General features: G+C 34.7%; 3 protein-coding genes across 7 annotated transcripts in view; 2 read left to right on the top strand and 1 right to left on the bottom strand.

Annotated features, from left to right (window-relative positions):
- Positions 1–1265: 1265 nt before the first annotated feature.
- LOC111447272 lies at positions 1266–5021 on the bottom strand. Of its 2 annotated transcripts, none has more exons than XM_023086332.1 (5): positions 4885–5021; positions 4610–4751; positions 4065–4527; positions 3580–3707; positions 1266–2030 (listed from the first exon to the last, which is right to left on the bottom strand). In XM_023086332.1, exons 2-5 carry the CDS (start codon positions 4685–4687, stop codon positions 1569–1571), a joined length of 1131 nt encoding a protein of 376 aa, XP_022942100.1. In that variant the 5' UTR covers positions 4688–4751; positions 4885–5021; the 3' UTR covers positions 1266–1568. The 2 variants fall into 2 exon arrangements, with proteins under 2 accessions (XP_022942100.1, XP_022942101.1); XM_023086333.1 differs by having other exon boundaries at positions 4610–4681; positions 4885–5008.
- Positions 5022–10427: 5406 nt separating this feature from the next.
- Positions 10428–14353, top strand: LOC111447266 (endoglucanase 6-like). The gene is made up of 9 exons (XM_023086319.1): positions 10428–10760; positions 10852–11064; positions 11332–11532; positions 12019–12108; positions 12233–12397; positions 12469–12753; positions 12890–13238; positions 13327–13389; positions 13502–14353. The coding sequence occupies exons 1-9, from the start codon at positions 10566–10568 to the stop codon at positions 13798–13800; spliced, it is 1860 nt and encodes a 619-aa protein (XP_022942087.1). The 5' UTR covers positions 10428–10565; the 3' UTR covers positions 13801–14353.
- Positions 14354–15189: 836 nt separating this feature from the next.
- LOC111447267 (F-box/LRR-repeat protein 14) overlaps positions 15190–18456 on the top strand; it is a 6540-nt gene continuing 3273 nt past the window's right edge. For 3 of the 4 annotated variants that reach the window (XM_023086321.1, XM_023086322.1, XM_023086320.1), the window contains exons 1-4: positions 15190–15534; positions 16240–16394; positions 16635–16852; positions 17364–17973. In XM_023086321.1, coding sequence (XP_022942089.1) covers positions 15359–15534; positions 16240–16394; positions 16635–16852; positions 17364–17973 — 1159 coding nt within the window. In that variant the 5' untranslated portion in view covers positions 15190–15358. The remainder of the gene's footprint in view (positions 15535–16239; positions 16395–16634; positions 16853–17363; positions 17974–18456) is intronic. The other variant, XM_023086323.1, reaches the window with a different exon arrangement.

Raw genomic sequence — 18456 nt, 5'->3', positions numbered from 1 at the left:
AATCTAATTTATGAGATTGAGAGCTTATTTTATAAAGAAAACACATTCTAACATGTAAAAGTGTATTTCTATAAAATATGGTATGAAAATTGGGAATTGATTAAATTATATCCTTTAGCATACCCTTATGGTAAAGGAATTGAAAGTCAAAGTTATAATAAAAAAACAATAGCAGAGAAAATACTGACAAAATACTGACAGAATAAATGTAAACACTCATACTCTCTAGATATATAAAATAATGAGTGAAATAGTTGAGATCGGAGCAAATAGCTAAAGAGAAAATTTTGATGCGATCGATAATCTTCAACCATATTAGGTTTGTTATCATCAAATTCAAACGAAATGATTTAATTTACAGTACAAGGAATAAAAATATAATATAATTTTAATAGTCGGACAGTATAGTTGAGATTATAATTTTGAGTATAGAATATAGTTTTAATAGTTGAGGTTATAATTTTTATTATAATGGTATAATGCATATTTTAATTGGTTGGTTTGTCGCATCCTTTTGAAATGATAAAATAAATAATTTGATTAAATTTTAAAAATAAAAAAAGAAATATAAATCAAAATGGGTGCAACGAGAGAAATGATTGGCGTGACTGACACAATCATAAAAGAAGTAATAAAGGATAATTGCATTTATTTAAGTGAGAAATATATGGGTTTGAGAGCGACCGCATTGCCACCTCATCTTTTTCACTTCAATATCATCGCTAATTAAAATATATATTAAATTTTAGATTTCATTTCTATATTGTAAACACTAAAAATACTAAATTTATTTAATAGCCACGAAAAAAATACTTAATCGTTAATTAATTAATTAATTTTATAAAGCACCTGGATATTTGATTCCTCTCTCATCATGCCCTCATTTTTGGGCATGTTTGACTTTGGCAGTCATTTAACCGACGTGTCATCACCGACGCCGCCTGTAATTTATACGTGGAGTTTTCTTATTAAGCAGTCCTTTCCTTCTAATCTCTCTATTATCTATCAATTTTTATTCCAAACTTTGATTTTCTCATATTAAACTTTATATTTAAATAAACATGGTAATTTTTACCTTATATAAGGCTTCTACTACATTTATGTTATTACAAAATGGAAGAAAATAATAATAATAATAATAAAAGCATATAATGTGTTGTACGTGGTAATGAGCTACTCTTAAAATCGACCTTTCTTATATGTCCTAGATAAAGACGGTAAAAAATATTCAAATAGATATAAATATATATAGTCAGACGTGAGCATAACTAAACTAACAATAAATATTACTAGTCAGACATTCGAATTTCCTATCCCACTTGTTGTAACAAAAAGAAAAAGAAGTAAATATATTCAAGGTTCTGATACTCCGCATTCCTCCCAATCCAATAGAGAGGAGATAATAATTACAGAAGTTGAATGCAAATACAATAACACATGCTTGTTGCTCTAAACGGGGTAGAGTGGGTGTACATTGTATGATGAAATCCTGATCAAAATTCCCAGATTATCGGATTCGCTGTCGGGCGGTTTCCATTACACGTATGTATGTGTGAAGCTAATAGTGACTAATCTTTCCAGCCCTCCTTATTCAACCGTCGTGAGGCAAGGCCCTTCGACGAAAGATTTGGAGTAACAGGCAAGGTAGGTGTGTGTGGTGTCTCATCATCCCAATTGTCATCCCAACTGTTTTCCCATCCGTCATTATTGTCAGCAACGGATTGGCCTGTGATGGAAACAGGGAGCTCCATATCCAGCCTTTGATATTTAGAATTGCCACTTGTGAAACTCTTAGAACGAATGCTAATGAAAACTACAGTAGCTGCAAATGTTAGAATTACGGCAAAAGCTAAGATTGCAATGACATGTGGTTTTGTGAGGTAGCTGAACCGTGAGGACTTCGGGAGATTATCAGAAACTTTGGCATTATTGTGCGAAATCAGATCCCTAAAATCAAGATTACAATGGCCGCTACCTGTGGTAAGAACGATTGTGTGGCCATCTCCTCCATCACCAATTGAAACTTTTACCTGCATAATTTGATTATTTATTACGATGAAACTTTAGCACATGCATCTTCTTACAATTAGCAGCTATTCTATATTATTACAAGGCATATTTTACTACAATCTAATTTGGGTACTCCAAAGCATAGTAATGAAAACATTATCAATGAAATCTTTTATTGGATCCGAATTCTTGAATGAGAATCTGTTAGCTGGACTGTCAGAAAAGCGTGAGACCAGTCTGTCCTCCAGAATGTTTATGTGACCTTGTCTCAAAGAAAGAGATGTAAATCGTTTGTAGGATTCTAAAATGGGGGTAATTTGTTGACTGTTTCTTCAATGAATATCTGTTAGATGGATTGTCGAAGAAGCATAAGACCAATATGAACTCAAAAATGTTTATGTGACCATGTACAGAGTTCCGTTTGTTCTGACCGACTGGGTAACTGATTCTGGAGGTAAACTTTTTGAGAGGCTGATGCTAGAGGTAAACTAAGTTATCACTTATCTTCTTTAATGTGTTTGGAGTAAATAGAAGAGCTTGTTCAGTGCAGTACAAAAGAATTTTCATCTTCAGGTGATGTCTTCTTCCCCTCAAATTACAATATTTCATGCGTCATAAGCCATGTTCTAACGTAAAGTGCCCTACCCACGATTTCAATTCCTTGATTGAAGAGGAAGCATGGCATTTCGGAAGTTCAGTTACAAGAACGAGTTTCACTATACTGAACTAAAGGAACTTTTGACCTCCCAATGGAATTCTATATCAAAAGTTAGTTTGTAACCCTTTTTTTCTAATTGAAATCAACTGGAAAGTTTATCTGCTACTCCTTTGGCTCTCTAGGGAGAATAATTTTTTTTTCCAGCTCTATGAAATGCTTCCGTTACATTCTCAGAGGAGGGTGGTGAGAACCTTCCAATTCTTGCCAAAAGAAAATTATCTTCAGTAAGAACCTTTCTCCCTCATAGTAACTAGTAAGCCTGCACTTTCATTGAATCTGCAATAACTAATAGATAACAAAAACACTTCCCAACCAATTGGATACAGTTCAGAAAGGTGGAAGACGTGCTGTTTGCCCATAGTTAGAGAGCAACCATAGAATTTTCTAGATAATGGAATTATCTGTAGAGAGAGAAGCAAATTGATGGAGCATCCTTTATTGCCTTTTATGGCCCAATGTAGGGCATGTGGTATTAACTACTCTCCTGCCCCCATATGTTGAGGATTATTGGGAGTGAGTCCCACATTAGTTAATTTAGTGGAAGATCATGAGTTTATAAGTGAGGAATACTATCTATGAGGGGTAAAGCCCAAAGCAAAGGCATGAGAGCTTATTCTCAGAGTGGACAATATAATACCATTGTGGAATCAAAGCAATGCCCTTAGCCATGTGCCCATAGCCATGTCAATAGAATTCTCAAATATCGAACAAAGAATTGTGAGCCTCAGATTAAGGGGAGGGAAGGTTAGTCATTAATCTCTTCATCAAAACAACAATCATTTAACTTTTAGGCATTTCATCATCATTTAAGGCTATGGTTTATTATGCATCAAATGGAGTGTTCTAAATACCTTTTTATCTTCCTTCTCTTGAAGTTTAACTTCACTCTTCTCCAGATGAACAAAATCTGGCGCAGTAATTTTCACAGTAAGAGGACCTGTTCCCTTGTTTTGGATTAGCAGCGAAAGATCAGGCGATTCTGCAAAATTGTAAACATACTAGAATGTAAGATTTGAAACAAAAATATTAACTAAAAAATAGAAATGATTCATAATATGAGATCTTAGGTTCATGTATTGTGTAATTTCAATCTGAATACATCTCAATGGTTTATCACAATACTGTCCTTACTTACATGTAACAATTTAGTTCCTGTATTTTAAAATTCGTAACGATTTAGATAAAGTCCCTGTATGGTGAAGTTAGACATAATGAGATTTCTCCAATATATAGATCTTGAAGGCACCCTAATAGTAAGAAAATTAAAGTCGTGACAGCTGAGAGCACCATATTAGTAAGAAAATTGAAGTCCTACTCAAATACTGTAGATGCATACCATTTCCTGGAACTCGTAAGCAAGCAACCAATTTGTTTCCCTCATCGGTGCACTTATTTGATGAATCACAGTCCTCACCAGAAGAGATATCCTTTCCTTTCGATGCTGAAGACTCAGTACTGCCGTCCTTCCCACTACTCTTGAACTTTTCCTTCGAAACTGAATTATCCACCGGCTTCCCCTTTTCTTTCTCTCCCTTATTCTTTACTTCCTTACGTAAATCACCGTCCTTCTTTGCTTCATTTGCACCTTCTTCCGACACTGTTTCACTTTCATGATCCTTCTTAATCTTATCCCCACTGCCCTTAACACCCTCCTTTGAAACGCTTCCTTGATGTTCATCTTTCTTCTCCTTACCAGCAGAACCAGAATTGAGAACCTTATTAGATTCAGTGTCCTTGCTTGCATCAATTACTTTATTTACTGTTTTCGAATCGAGACCGGTGTTCGCATTTTCTTCCACCTACATTCAAGTCCATCGCCAACGAGACGCTAAACAGAAATGGTAAATTCAATCCTAACAAAGCGAAATGAACCTCTCGTACCTTCGAATCAACACAGGTGCAGTGAAAAAACAACAGCACCAGCAAAAATCCAAGCGAAAGACGAAACATAATCTTCATAACGGCAAAGGAAAAATAACAATATGATTTCTTCACTTTGCACTAGCATCAAACACACTAGTTCCTAGAAATAGAAGGTAGAGTAAAATCAAACACCATGGATCAGCTAGAGGAACTAGTAACTTAAACACTAGAAATAACAAGAAGAAGCAGACCAAAAAGTTCAGATCAGCGGAGCATACTAAGACATAACTCACCTAATGGAAGAAACCAAATGATTCCATGGCTTCGTTCGATGATCCATAAGCAATCGCCATATGCTTCTAAAGAAAGCAAGGAAGAAAGTTGCAAGGAGCACGATTGTAGGGCTCAAGTTCACCTGCAATTTTGAAAAGTATCCGGAGGACAAAGGCTAATGTCGTTGACTGAATAGTCAATGCAATTAAATGAAAGCCCACTAGCGGCCCATTTTCTGCCGGCCCAATGGTGAAGATCACAAGTGGGCTACATTACGTGGTAATTAGTGTATAAATATTATTTTTATGAACGATGTTATAAATTATGTAAATGGTAATTCTTAGTTAAAATAAATTGTAATAATCATCCAATTTTCTACGCATTTCAAAGGCATAATTATAAATATTAATTAAAAATAATAATTGTAATGTACATAATCATAGTTCATTTTCATAGGCTGTTCTATTAAAATGAATAATGTTTAGAAATAACAAAGTCTAAAATAAACCCTAACTAATATCCATGATGAAATAAAATTTAGGTCGTACACATTATAATAAAAAAAAAATTAAATGAGACCCTTGAAACTATATGCCAAATGAAATGAGCATAATAATGTAGCAAGGTCATCAAATATTTTGATTGCAGCTAATCTTATAATATATATAACAAATTGCAAATTATACAAATACATTTTATTCCATAATGTCACAAAGATCAATGGATTCTTATTTTATTTGATTTCTAAAATTATTAGGTTACTTAAAGACAAACTCCATTATTAGGTTGTTTTTTCTTTCTCCTCTATGTTGTCATTTCACATTCTCCTCTTTTATTTTATATTTAAAAATTATTTCATATAATTATTAATCCCTGTTTTTACAAAAATTTGAAATGGGGTAATATCGTCCTTTCATATTGTGAAGAAAAACAAATAAAAAAAAGTAAAAAATTCAGCGGCTGTGAGTGACTGCGATACGATGTTGTCAAACGGCGTTTCATACCTCTTTTATCACTGCGTGGCGCCGTGTAATTGGTGGTGACGCATGAAGCACGTGCAGTAAACGGCGTCATTTCCAGTTCATGTAACTTCTAAGCTTGCTGCTTGATAAGTCCATAGAACATCACGTGGAGGGCCCCACTATGACTTGTCAGAGTGCACGTGCTTCCACATGATCATAATTCGATGGTCCCTCGAGAATGGGCCACGTGTCCATACATCCCCGTGATCACCGGCACTCTAGCATTGGCTTTGTTTTCCTTAATAAAGAAAAAATATTCGGTTGACGCATCTTGGATTTTAATATCATTTTATTTTACATTAAATTAACAAATCTGTCTTTTCACTCAGATTTAAAATCCTAAGCAAATATCATTTATTTCATCTTAAATTTGTTATTAAGTAAACACGTTACTATATTATAAAACACTATTCTAAAGTTAATACTTTGTTAATATTTATCACATATTTATTAATGGTGTTAATCGGCTTTTCCCAAGCAACCCATTGGAAGACGCCACGTGTACCACACTCTGAAAATAAAAAACGGAATATACAAACTTGCCCTTCCCCCAATATTTATTAAGTAATAAGTTTTTAGGATTTTTATGACGTCAATAAATACTGTTGTACCAATGGCGTGGTCTGTTTTTAATTTTTATTTAATTTAAAGGCGGGATTACAATAAATATAATTAAGTGGGTCGTACTGCGATTAACTTTCCAAAAGAAGTTAGCTCCCCGTCCCCCACACCCTTGAAATTTTTGTTTTAAATGCCCGACGGTGACGTGTATTATTTGGTGTTATTTTCAATTATTTAAATTATGGGGTTGAAGGATGAGAAAATAATTGAATGGAATTTATATACATTTCCTAAATTATTTATAAATTTGATTTATTGATTAAAATAGTAATTATTATAAATTAAAGAAAAAAAACCTAATATTCGTTTGACGTTTGTGCACATTAAATATATTATCATTTTGAGTGGTGTGATTTATTTATTTAAAACAAAGATTTATAAAATAAAAGAATTATAAAATGCAAAGAGAAAAAAGAAACAAAAGAAGATGAAATCTGGGCCCTCCAAAATCAATGGCAGTTAAAGTGGGGACAATATTGGAAGCTTAATTCAAGGGTTTTTTTTTTTTCTTTGGAGGGAGCTTTTTGTAAAGGAAATTTATAATTTAATTTACTAAAAATGAAATGATTTAACTTAATAGAGATATTTATGTAAATTAGAACAGAATGGTAATTAGAAATTAAATAAATTGTTCACTAGCCTGTGTTTGTGTTGTTACAATAAAGAGCTACATCTTCCAATTTTCCAATACACTAAATTCCAACCAAACCCACACTCTCTTCATTATTTTTGTTCATATATGTATGTATGTATATATATATATATGTGTGTGTTATTAATCTTGTAATCTACTTTTTGTAAACCACCCTAAAATCTTAGCTAGATTTCTATAACTAAATAAAAGAGTGGTTTAAAAGCTTTTGTCGTGTTTTTTGTTAAAATAATGTTTTTAAATACAAAATAAATAGAGGATATTAATTAATGAAAATTTCTCTCTAATCATTTAATTATTTAAGCAAAAATACGGTTTATTTTTTTAAAACAATATTGTAATTAGAATGCATGAAAGTCGAGTATTTTTATACGTATTATACGGTTACATTATATATATATATATTTTTTTTAAGAAACACAAAATTCAAATTTTAGATGTTTACAAGTATTTTTAATAAAAAATAATAATAAACATTTTTTTTTTTTTTTGGGAATAATAAGAATGATAATATAGCGTGGATATTTTGTGGAAGAAATAAAAAGATAAATAATAATTTGTAGGCGAATATTGAAAGGGTGGGGACGGCAGCATTTAAAAGCACTCGTGGTCTATCATTCCCCAAAAAGTAACATGGCACGTATCTTTTTCCAAATCCCCCCCGGGCCCCACTCTGCTTTTGTTAAGGACTTTCTTCACGCGCCTATGACACTCACGCGCCACCACCTCTTTTTCTCTCCCATCTTTTCGGAGTATATTCAATAATTTTTACTCCCTCTATAATCACTTTATATAAATTCGACCTACCTTTTTTTCTTTCCATGGAGACATTATCGTCGTCTCAAACGTATTTATAATTTTTAAACTCAAATTTTATCATATAATAACATATTAAAATAGATTTATCAAAACATCAAACATATTTTTGAATTTACATAATGGGTTCATGTTTAAAGAAAAGGGTTGAACAATTTAAAAGATTTAACATTCTTTTAATTTAATAATTATTCGAGGTAATATATTAGAAAAATAGGCATTTTTCTTTAATTTTTATTTTAAGGAAAAAAAAGGCATTTGAGACTTTTAAGGATGCAAGATGGACAGCCATGCCTGAAACATTCCTGAGAGTTGAGTGTTTCTACTTTGCCGTTTTTTATTTTCACTATTATTTATTTATTTTTTATTTGGCAAAAACTGTTTGAAAACAGTCCTCAAATAAACCCTACCATTTTAACTTAACTTTATTGGTATCCATATTTCGTTGACTTTCAATTTAAATCTCACATAAATTTAACTTTTTTTTTATTCTTATCTTTATTCAGATTCCAAAACAAACGACCCTATTAAAAAAAAAAAAAAAAAAGAAAGAAAGAAGCGCTTTAGTTTTTTTTTTTTTTTAAATAAATAATTTATTGGCATTTGGGATTGTGAAAATTTAATTTGGAAGCAACCATCACTTTATAAAACCAACTTTAATTAATTTGAAAATTAAAATATTTAAATATGTAAAATAAACTTATTATATATTTTAGAATTTAAAGATGAAATAGATAAAATATATTAGAGGGTAAGAAATAAATTTCAATATTAAATGTGTTTGAAAGAAGCAAGGAGGGAAATTTATTGAAAGGAGGTAAGCCAAAGGCGCCAAAAAGTAATTAAATAAAAGTAAGATAAAGAATCCAAAACATTTACGAGTATTTATTAAATAATAAAGACAACCTCCGACAACCGGTAAAAAGTAGCAGCCGAGACCGTCACAGAACCGGCACCAACCGGTCATCACGTGAGGTTGCCGCCTTGATTCTGTTTGCTTAATTATCTCAAAATAAAATAAGTTCAGAATAATTAGAAAAATATTAATAAACAAAAATTTAAAATTATTATTTGGATAACCTTCCTTTTCGTCGAGACCGTTGATTGCGGTTAGGAATAAAAGCTTTCTGAGAAGCACCGATCTTTTGACCGTATCTTCTTTTGTCGTTTTCCTTCTTTCCCCTCTCTTCTCCCTTTCTTAAATACTTTATTTTTCAACTTGTTTGAATTATTTTTTTATTTTATTATAAAAAATGCTTTATTTATTTTCAATTTTTGTCAGTATTTGTGAGTTTTTTCTTTAAAATTTTGATTTTAACACAGAATATTCTAAAAATAACTACAATTAATTTTAAATTCGTTTTCACACGGCAGTTATTAAAAACATAAATTGAAACAATTTTAAGAGTCAATATGTTGATTATATTTCCAAAATACATATATTTTTTTAATGTATATAACGTAAAATGGAAACTTAAAAGATGAAAAAATTAACAAAAATAAATAAAGTAAAATATTAATCAATAGAAACAAAACAAAATATATATGAATAAAGTCACAAAAATAAGAATAAAGTATCGCATCCTAAATACAAGTCACTATTAGTGTCCGTCCAAAAGGCAATACCAAAAATACCATAATCGCCTCATGGTGAAAAAAAATTACAATATTACCGGAATAGAGCTAGAATTATATAAAATTCATGAATTGCGAACTTAATAGACATATTTTAGGTCGAATTTAATTTGGGTCATAAATGTACCAAAAATTTGTCAAGCTCGATTTGATTGGTTGGCGGTTATTTTGGTAATGAATATATAAATTAATACAATACATTAAATGAAACAAATAATGGTGATGTATAATAAATTTCATATGTTATTATTTAACCAATAAAGAAAAAAAGAGAGGTTAATTTCTTAATTTATTGACCCTGTTTGGAACTCACTTTTCATGTGATCCTTTATTCGGTAATTTACAGACCTGAAAAGGACAACTGCCTTGTAAACTATCTTTTATAGTTGCAATTTTATAATAAATTTCATAAATTTTATTATAGTTATTTTCCCCAAAAATTTAATTCCACATTAATTCCACGTCGACCTACCCACAAAATATTAACTACTCAGACACCCACATGCTCTGTTCTCTCAACTGTTCTCAACCTCCTCAAAAATAATTTAATATAATTAAAAAAAAAATATTTTCTTTATTTGGTTCAACAGTATTAAAGAAATTAACTGTTTTAAATTATGTTTAGTATAAATTAAGAGAATATTGCACAAAATTTATTAAGTGAAGTCTAAAGATTATAAAATGTCCGAATTAAAACATATATTCTTATAATGAACAAAATTAAATAAAAATTTAGAGTTTAAATAAATAAATAAATACTTTTTTTTTCCCATCTTTGCCCATTTGGGGGACCTTCCCTCCAAGGTTATATAGTGCTCTCATCTTCTCTTCCACTGCCCACCCCACAGTCATCTCTTTCCCCCTTCCTCCTCCCTTCCCCTTAAGGGGTCCTTCTGTTTTTGCTTCATAAATCCCACCGGCATTGCCATTTCCCCTTCCAATTCCTTCACAAAAAATGGAAATTCCCATCCTACCCATTGCTCTGTTTCTGGTAATTTGTGCCCCCTCTGCCCTGGGCGGCCACGACTACGGCCAAGCTCTGAGCAAGAGCATTCTGTTCTTCGAAGCTCAGAGATCCGGCTACCTCCCCCACAACCAGCGCGTCACATGGCGCGCCAACTCCGGCCTCCAAGATGGCAAGGCCAGCGGGGTAACGCCTCGCCTCTGTTTCATTACTCTGAAAATGATCACTGTTTTTTTCTTTGGAAGTTGATTGAGTTTTGGGGTTTTGTTTGTTGTAGGTGGATCTAACCGGAGGATACTACGACGCCGGCGACAATGTGAAGTTCGGACTGCCGATGGCGTTCACGGTGACGATGATGAGTTGGAGCATTGTGGAATACGGGAAACAAATGGCCGCTAATGGCGAACTTGGACATGCCCTTGACGCCGTGAAATGGGGCACCGATTACCTCATCAAAGCCCACCCCGAACCCTATGTTCTTTATGGAGAGGTTAGTAGTCATTATCATGTTTTCTTTGTCTTATAGAACAGAAATTTACCAATGTTTAATTTATACGAATATTTGACCTTTTTTAGTAAATATAGGACAAAAGTGTGTATTTTTGGGACCTAATTTGTAATTACCTCGTACAATTGTTAATCAAATGGAATTTCAATTTAATTTTTCTTTTATTAAAATGAATATAAACAAGCATTATATTTGAAGAAATTTTTTTAATGTGAAAAATAAAGGCAAATTGATGTGCGGAATTGTTAGGTGGGAGATGGGAACACGGACCATTACTGCTGGCAGCGGCCGGAGGACATGACGACGGACCGACGAGCTTACAAGATCGACCCGAGCAATCCCGGGTCGGATCTCGCAGGAGAAACCGCCGCCGCTATGGCCGCTGCCTCGCTCGTCTTCCGCCACTACAACCCCTCCTACGCCAATGAGCTCCTCTCCCATGCCCGCCAGGTTAGCCAACCAATTATATATTATTTGAATTTATCCACAAAAAAGATAAAAAAAGAAAATTACATTTGAAAGCGTATGCTAGTGATGCCCCACGGCGCATGATAGTAAAACTACCGTAATTAATACTTTATTCTATTTATTTATTGCTATATTAAATGCTACGTTTTTTTAGAAAAGAGATAAAAATGAAAATGAAAATGGTTAATCCATGTGGCTAAGTATTATTTAAGAAAATTACAAATATGATAAATTATGATTAGTTTGTATTCTATGATTTATGCGATTTTAATGGTTTGATTAAATTGAATATTAAAATGTAAATTTACGAATATTAAAATAATGGGAACCAAAATTCCATAATAATAGTCACGTGATAAAAGTGTCGGTGGAGTGTTTGGTCATGTGAACGCAAGTGTGAAATTACGGGAATGCCATTGAAGAAAGATATATTAAAAATAAAAATAAAAATCGTTTTTTTATTTTCAGCTGTTCGAGTTCGCGGACAAATACAGAGGAAAATACGACAGCAGTATTACTGTCGCTCAGAAATACTATCGATCTGTCAGTGGCTACAATGTGCGTATCTGAACCCCTTTTTCTTTTGGGCCTAAATGGGCCAGGTACTCCTTTTGGGCTTAAATCCATAAGCCCAAACCCCACTTTTGTATGGGCCGGTCGTTCTGAACGGTTTAATTTGCAGGATGAGCTACTGTGGGCAGCTGCTTGGCTGTATGAGGCAACAGACAATCAATATTACTTGAATTACCTTGGAGAAAATGGGGACTCCATGGGAGGAACTGGTTGGAGCATGACTGAATTTGGCTGGGATGTCAAATATGCTGGTGTCCAGACCCTTGTCGCCAAGGTTTCTTTCTTTTTCTTTCATTAATTTTGCTTTCAACTTCAATTTCTTTTCGTTATTGAACGCTTTTGCAGTTCTTATTGCAAGGACGAGCGGCTCATCATGCTCCGGTGTTCGAGAGGTATAAGGAAAAGGCTGAAAATTTCTTGTGTTCTTGCATGAAGAAAGGCACTCGTAATGTTCAGACTACGCCCGCGGGTCTCATCTTCCGTCAGAGATGGAACAATATGCAATTTGTTACTAGCGCTTCATTTCTCGCCACTGTCTATTCCGACTATCTCTCTTCCTCCGGTGGTAATTTGAGGTGTGCCGCCGGCAATGTCCCACCTTCTGGGCTTCTTGGCTTTGCAAAATCTCAGGTTTGTATATATTTTCCAAATGGGAATGTTGTAGTAATTGTCTCGTTGTTCTTGAAGGGAGGGTTTGATTTTATAGTGGAGTGCCTGTGAAGTGTTTGACGAAATGCCTAAATGGGGTGTGTGAAATTTTAACCAGGTGGATTACATTCTTGGAGACAATCCCAGAGCTACGAGTTACATGGTGGGATATGGAAACAATTACCCACGACAAGTCCACCACAGGGGATCTTCCATTGTTTCGATCAAGGTCAATTCTGCCTTTGTCAGCTGCAGGGGTGGCTATGCCACATGGTACAGCAGGAAGGCAAGCGACCCCAACCTCCTCTCCGGTGCTATTGTGGGTGGACCTGATGCCTATGACAACTTTGCTGATGAAAGGGACAATTATGAACAAACTGAGCCTGCTACCTACAACAATGCTCCAATTCTTGGTATTTTAGCCAGACTCAGTGGTGGTCATAGTGGCTACAATCAGCTCCTTCCAGGTATTTAGTTGATTAAAATCAGCTTTCTAATAGCATTTTCAAGTAAAATTATGGTCACTGATCATCATTATTTTGTGTTCTTCCACAGTGCTTCTTCCTCCTGTTAATCATCCAGATCCATCTGCACAGTCCAAGACTCTTCCATCTCCAGGTATGATGAGTTAATTTATCAATATAAACTGATTAGGAAGGAAAGATAAAGAATAGTTAAATTTTTATTGATTATACAAGGCAAATATTTGAGTGAAGTGCTTGTTTTGCAGTGTCGTCTTCTACTCCAATTACTGTTGAGCAGAAGATGACAAGTTCCTGGACTGCTAAGGGAAAGACTTACTACAGGTACTCAACAAAAGTGACTAACAATTCACCAAAAAGTCTCAAAGATCTAAAACTTTCGATATTCCGACTTTACGGTCCTCTCTGGGGTCTGGAGAAATCTGGTGATTCATATGTCTTCCCATCTTGGCTCAACTCATTAGCTGCCGGAGAAAGCCTCGAGTTTGTGTACATTCACACAGCTTCTCCAGCCAACATCTCAGTCTCCAGCTACACTCTCTTCTAAATAAGGGAAAGAATGTAAGAAACCAAACCAAGGAGATACGTCATACAAGCTTTGGCAGTTCATGGAGTGGCGTAAGAATTGTGCAGTTATAGATAGTGAAGTCTCGAACGATCTCGATCTCATTCAGTTACCATTTTTTTTCAAAAGAAAGTCGATATTTACGCGTGATAGAGTGAGTTTGCATAGGTTTTTAGATGCAATTAGGGTAAATAATGGTGCTGAAGTTGGGGGAAGAAAGGAGAGAAGAGAGTTTGAAATGGTGCTCATCCTCTTTCTCCACCTCTTCAAAGCTATATAGACAGAATGAACAGCTGAGTGTCAGAGAAGCAACCAAAGATGGCTGCCTTCTTCTCAAAGAATTTGCAAGAGAGTTCTTAATTTCTTTCTTTGAATTGTGAAGTTGCTTTGTGTATGTTTTAGATGAGTGTTTTGCTACATTTTCTTGTTCTTCACACTCGAATATAGTTTGTGAAACATGGTGTGTTTTTTGCTTATCTTGTTATTAAGATACACTGAATCATCACTACAATCAAAACTTTGTGCTTTTTCATGCTATAGTGAGGAATTGTTTGATATATTCTTGAATTGTTCGGACTTGCATAGACTTACAGCAAGCTACTTCAGCATTTCTTCTTTCTGTGAGATCTTACGTCGGTTGAATGAAACATTTCTTGTAAGAGTGTGAAAATCTCTTCCTAACAAATGCGTTTTAAAATCGTGAGGCTGACAGTAATACGTAACAGTCTAAAGTGGATAGTATTTGCAAGCGATGGGGTTGGACTGTTACAAATGGTATCAGAGTCAAACATCGGTCAATGTGTCGTCAAGGACGCTGGGTCCCCAAGGGGTATGGATTGTGAGATCTCACCTTAATTAGAGAAGGGAACAAAACATCCTTGTAAGGGTGTGGAAACCTCTCCCTAACAGCCGTATTTTAGATCCATAAGGTGGATGGTGAATTGAAAATTGAGATAGATGTTGCCGTCTTGATAAAGGGTGGATGCAAATGACGACGTTGGAGAGATCATAGTCGAGAATTTAAAAGCCCTAAATCTTGAATTCTCGTAACATTACGCTAGGCAACAATAAAACAACTGAACCTAGCTTAATTAATTAAACTACGTACTTTCGAAAGTACGTAGAGGGTTATTGAATATGGGGTAAATAATTATATGAATATTGCAAAGATCCTTGGGCAGAAAGGAAAGGTTTTAGTCAAATTACATTTTAAGCCCCGATGCTTTGAAAAGTTTGTATTGAAATTACTTTTCGGTATACTTTTTATTTGTACTAAAAATTATAGAATTATACACAAAAACAATATTTGTAAACATAAAAATGATAAAATGGGAATTTATTCCTTAAAAAGAAAAGGAAACTGCGGCATGTGATGTGATGTCTAAAAATGTAATTTACTCGCAAGTTCTTTCTTCGTTCGTTCGATGGATATTGACTTGTGTTGCGCCAAATTCAGCCATTGGGAACGGGAGCGGGAACAAGAACAAGAAAATCCTTCCTGATCAAACGGGAAATTGAGATCCAGGAAGCAGGTTAACCTATGGAAATGGAGAATCAGCTGGTTGAACTCTGTCTCAATTCGGCCTGTGAGAGCAAGGACAGCGTCGAGAAATGGCGGAGGCAGAAGCGGAGCCTCGAGCGTTTGCCCTCTCATCTCGCGGATGCTCTTCTTCGCCGTCTACATGCTCGTCGTCTCCTCTACCCTTCTCTTCTCGAGTATTTTTCGATTCCGTTTTTTGTTTGTGATTATTTAGAAATGTCTGTTGAACGACCGAACGCGGATAGAGAACTTCTAGGCTCTCATTTCCTACATCGGAGACCGGAAGTCTCTCACCAAGACGTAAAACTTCTATATTGGATGGAAATTATTAAAATTTGTGTGAATTCGGATTTCATTCTGAGTACTTTGGGGTTGGAGTGACCAATCTGCTTCGCTTTGCATCTTAAGTTACTTTGACGCTTTTATCTTTGATTCTGTGATGTGTGTGTTGAAATGATCCAGTTGCATTATACTAGAATTGGAAGTTCCGGTTAACTCTTGATTGAGATGGCGATAATCGTCCTCAATTTGGTCTTGTCTGGAAACTCCAAAAAAGTAGCTGAAGAGGAAGCTATAGCTTATAATTTTGGTATTTCCCATCTTGCAAATGTTATTCTTCTATTTCATATTTCTTAGATGATTACATCGCATATGAGGTTGAACTTATGGCCTCTTGAAGAAAGCAGAGATGCCATAATTGCTAAGCTATGCTCATATTGGTGTTATTCTTCAATTTGATTGGGCGATATACTTTTAGGGAATGCTTATGAAGTTTATGTGCTTTCTTCATTCCTCTCTGTTTTTCACCTATAGATGGGGAGATTTAGCAAGTTATCCTTGTTGTTCACAAACATTCTGCTGAACTGGATGCTTTAATGCAGAGTTGTCAAATATACCATAGAGGTGGTTGATCTAAGTGGTGAAAATGCTGTCGATTCAGAATGGATGGCCTATATAGGGGCATTTCGTTACTTACGCTCATTAAACGTCTCAAATTGCCACAGGCTATCTAGTTCTGGTATATGGGCTGTTGCAGGTATGCTATAGACGGCTGAATTGCAAGTTACAGAAAGTTCCGTGTCGAATGATTCTAATTTGTTGTAATTTCTCCACTGCCCTAGTGGAACCCTGAAAATCTTTTGTTTATTTTCCATGAAAAGAAAGATACTTTCAAATTCTTTTCCTCTTTTTATCTACTCTATATTAGCAGGTCCATCTTAATTGAAGTGCTGCAAGTTAGTTAAGTTCGATAGTTATGTCCTTTGTTTATTTATAGGGATGACTACGTTAAGGGAGTTGAACATTTCTAGATGTTTGAAAGTTACCGATGCTGGAATTAGGCATCTCTTGTCCATACCAACTTTGGAAAAGCTATGCATTGCTGAGACTGGCATCACTGCTCGTGGAGTTACCCTCCTTTCTTCCCTGAAGACATTGATGTTCTTGGACTTGGGTGGTCTACCTGTCACCGATCAGGCCCTGAGTTCTCTTCAGGTATTTTCTTTTTTAATTTTTTGGTCAAGACAATTTGTCTACATGTTTTACTGTGAATTCCATGTTCCTTTTGTCTGTGGCTGCATGGTACACACCTATTGTTTCATGCAGTGCCAACGCGTAGGCATTCTCTTCCCTACACTTGGCACATGTCTACAACATCAAATAATGCTTGATAATGTATTGAATGGCAACATCAAATAATGCTTGATAACGTATTGAATGGCTATTGGATCTGTGATTGGCGCAGGACACTCCAGATATTTGTTCTTTTTGACGTTTGTCCCACTTGACGATTGGATTTCATTATAGCTTCTTCTTTGACAAACTAGTATACGGATAATTAGATTGTTATTTCTTCTCTGAAACTCAATCTGACTATTTATTTCCCATGTGAAATCTGTTTATTTATTGTTTGTCTATTAAATTTTGTTGCTCCTTTCTTGCAATTTGTTTTTTAATTAATATTTTCTTTTACTTGATCCTCCGTTTCTGTCTTACACTCTTTTAGGTGCTTACGAAATTACACCACCTTGATCTTTGGGGTAGCAAAATATCCAGCAGTGGATCTGATGTTCTACAAATGTTTCCAAAGTTGAACTTCCTGAACATAGCTTGGACTAATGTCACCAAGTTCCCAAACTTGCCTCATCTAGAATGCCTGAACATGAGTAACTGCATAATTGACTCTACACTTAAAGGGCCTGGTGATAAAGTTCCTCTGAAAAAACTTATTGCCTCTGGTGCTACATTTTCCAATGAGACTGAAGACCTGGGATTTGTTGGAACCAGTTTCCTATATCATCTGGACTTTTCGAATGCTTCTCTTCACAGATTCTGCTTCTTAACTGATATGAAAGCATTAGAATATTTGGACCTTAGCTCTACTACCATAGGAGACAACTCAATTAAATTAATTGCGTCTGTTGGGGAAAATTTGAAAAATCTGAACCTCAGCTGCACAACAGTCAGCTCATCTGGAGTTAGAATTTTGGCCGGGAAACTACCTAAACTTGAAACTTTATCACTATCTCATACCATGATTGATGATGTTGCCCTATCATATATAAGTACGATGCCTTCCTTGAAGAGTATTGACCTCAGTGAAACAGACATTAAAGGTATTGCTTTTGTACTAAAGAATACTTCGAGTATACCAATTCAGATCATATATGCTGCACTTTCCCCTTGGCTTCTTTTTATCACGCGCCAAACACTCACCAACTCTGCTGTTGTTCTTATCTAGCACCTTCATATAGTAGTTAGCTTGCTGAACACTTTTATTCTCCTGCACTGGAAGTTAATATTTCTTCCTAGAGGCAGGCCGCAATAACCATGTGCAGGTTTTATGTGGGTGGTTTCATAAGCCTATGCATTTAATTCTATTGGCATTACATTAACTGATGAATACTATTTGAAAATGTTTAGCCTTTGTTCTGTGCTAGATAGAAATAAACTTGTTTGGAAATTACTCCGCAGGATATGGGAAATGGGAAAATCAATTGAGAAATTATGGGCACCTATTGTTGCTGATATGTTCACCATGTCACTTCAAACCATCTGATTAGTTCTGTCTTTTTTTTTTTTTTTTTTTTTTTTTTTTT

This window comes from Cucurbita moschata, unplaced genomic scaffold (genome assembly GCF_002738365.1).
Source record: "Cucurbita moschata cultivar Rifu unplaced genomic scaffold, Cmos_1.0 Cmo_Scf00009, whole genome shotgun sequence".
NCBI classification, from domain to species: domain Eukaryota; kingdom Viridiplantae; phylum Streptophyta; class Magnoliopsida; order Cucurbitales; family Cucurbitaceae; genus Cucurbita; species Cucurbita moschata.
This window is presented reverse-complemented; position numbering and strand designations above follow the sequence as displayed.

Coding starts and splice junctions, on each gene's coding strand:
- LOC111447272 (XM_023086332.1), bottom strand. CDS start 4,687: ATGAAGATTATGTTTCGTCTTTCGCTTGGATTTTTGCTGGTGCTGTTG. Junction 4,528..4,609: donor GCACCTGTGTTGATTCGAAG/GTACGAGAGGTT, acceptor ACTTGAATGTAG/GTGGAAGAAAATGCGAACAC. Junction 2,031..3,579: donor AAGAGAAGGAAGATAAAAAG/GTATTTAGAACA, acceptor CAAATTATGCAG/GTAAAAGTTTCAATTGGTGA.
- LOC111447266 (XM_023086319.1), top strand. CDS start 10,566: ATGGAAATTCCCATCCTACCCATTGCTCTGTTTCTGGTAATTTGTGCC. Junction 11,065..11,331: donor CCTATGTTCTTTATGGAGAG/GTTAGTAGTCAT, acceptor CGGAATTGTTAG/GTGGGAGATGGGAACACGGA. Junction 13,239..13,326: donor CTACAATCAGCTCCTTCCAG/GTATTTAGTTGA, acceptor GTTCTTCCACAG/TGCTTCTTCCTCCTGTTAAT.